This window comes from Trichechus manatus, unplaced genomic scaffold (assembly GCF_000243295.1).
Source record: "Trichechus manatus latirostris isolate Lorelei unplaced genomic scaffold, TriManLat1.0 scaffold00249, whole genome shotgun sequence".
Taxonomy (NCBI): Eukaryota; Metazoa; Chordata; class Mammalia; order Sirenia; family Trichechidae; genus Trichechus; species Trichechus manatus.
In genome coordinates, this window is record NW_004444185.1 from 840,011 (window position 1) to 842,032 (window position 2,022).

General features: G+C 50.6%; 1 protein-coding gene across 2 annotated transcripts in view; it reads right to left on the reverse strand.

The window, feature by feature from the left end:
- The window catches only part of EFHD1 (EF-hand domain family member D1), a 36,893-nt gene that overhangs the window by 6,376 nt on the left and 28,495 nt on the right, over window positions 1-2,022 (reverse strand). For both annotated transcript variants that reach the window (XM_023724466.1, XM_023724467.1), the window contains exon 4: window positions 1,884-2,018. In XM_023724466.1, coding sequence (XP_023580234.1) covers window positions 1,884-2,018 — 135 coding nt within the window. The remainder of the gene's footprint in view (window positions 1-1,883; window positions 2,019-2,022) is intronic.

Genomic DNA, 2,022 nt, shown 5'->3' on the forward strand with positions numbered 1-2,022 from the left:
CACTCTTTCAAGAGTATCCAAGTGTGTCTTTAACAGATAAATTATAATATTACTGCCATCTGTAATAGAGGGATGCAGAAGAGGATAGACTCTCTCGGCCCGGACAGTCAGGGAAAGCAGCCAAGAAGAGACAACTCTTTAATGTGGGTCTTGGGGAACGAGCAGTTTTCTAGGAAGAGGCATTTGGGTGGCGCACTCCGGGCAGAAGAAAGAGCAGGCGCTCAGGCCCAGTTGTGAAATGGCGTGGCAACAGTGTTTGAAGAAATGCACACGGGTGGATGAGGCTGGGCCAAAGGTCAGAGCCAGACTGTGAAAGCTCTCCAAGACAAGACATTCCCACAGACTCCTTACACACTTCGACAAGCACACTTGTCACTGCAAAAACAAAACAATCTCCTCCCAACCGTGAGGTCCCAACCCTAGGATCCTTCCCAAAGCCCCACCCGAGATCCGTAAGTGGTGACCACATCAATGAGTGGAGCACCTCAGAGGACCCAGTGCCACCAGAATTCACCTTGCCCTCTTCTCTCCTCCCTCCCACAGGCTTTCTATCAATACCCAGAGTTTGCCTCCCCCTTCAGAACGTGCCCTGCAAAGGCACAGTGCTGTCTCCTTCTCCGTTGTAAAGGATTTGTATACCCAGAGCTCGATGTGGTGCCTGACACTGCTGGAGCTTCGGTGAATCCGTGTTAAATCACCAAGGAACGCTCAAGCCACTTTCAGAGTTGGACACATGGCCCCGGTGTTCAAGGCTCAGTGAGTGCTTGGACTGTCCCTGAGACTCAGATGAGAGGCACTAGGAAATCAGGCATTATATCGGGGTCCACCATGATTCCCAGTTTATATATTACAGAAGGATAATGGAATCTGTCTCTAAGCAGCATCACTGAAGTAAGAAGTCTCCTGCTTAGGGTCCTGATCAGGCTGGGATGTGTCGCCAAGGACACCGGTCTCTGGGGACCCTTCTGGAAAAAAGCAAAAACTCCACAAGGGGCTAGTTCCTGCCTGGAGTGGTGGGGAGTCCCAACAGCTTACTGTGCAAGGAACACTCACTGAGTGCCAGGAACTTACCAAACAACTGACAGACATTAACTCATTTAGTCCTCTGTTATATCCCCGTTTTACAGACGAGGAAGCTGAGGCATGGAGAGGTTACACAGTAAGTAAGTAGCTGTGGATCCTGAACTTGCCCTCTACTGCTCTGGTTGGGTAGGGGGTTTGGAGGACCCCCCTGATCCTGCCTTCTGCAGGTGTGCTCTGTGGAGATGAAGATGAGTGCCCAGGCAGAGGGAGGTTCTCAGGAACGTTTAATCACTGCATGAGCACATGAAGGAATGTAAGGACCCAGAAGGGCTCTGGGACAAAAGGCTGGAGACTCCTTCCCAACTACCAACCACTGTCAATGGAGCAAAGATGTTCAGGGCAAGCCATCATGGCCCCCCATCTGGCCCCATTACCAACTTGTTTACAACACAGGTGCCTGAGACGCAAAGGTAGAGGTAGCTGTTTAAGCAACTCAACTGTGCTTTGGGGTAGAAAGGAATCCTTTAGGAAAGTCTGGACCAAGAGTTGACCTTGGGGAACTGTACCAGCAAACCCGTCTGAATATGAAACCAGGACTGAATGTTTTACCATCTGATTTTTTTGTTTTGTTTTTCATTTCTCGATTACACAAGCACACACACAGACACACATAATTTCGGATTACACACAGACACACACCATTCTCTCATTTCCGGGCAATTGTGCATGATACCCAGTCTCCGCTGTGGCTCTGTCCCACATGTTGTGTGAGAGTTAATGAATCACTGACGAGAGAGCTCCTGTTGGGCGGGGTGATAGCAGCGAGCAATTGCCCCGCACAGGAGCCACGAGGCACCTACCTTGGCTTCAAAGAAGTCCTTGGCACCTTTGACGCCCTCGAGGGCAACGTCAATCTCGGAGAGTTTTGCCAGCGCCATCAGCCCACTGTCTTCCTGCAGCTCCCCTGCTGCGGCCTTGTAGAAAATGAGCAGGAACTAC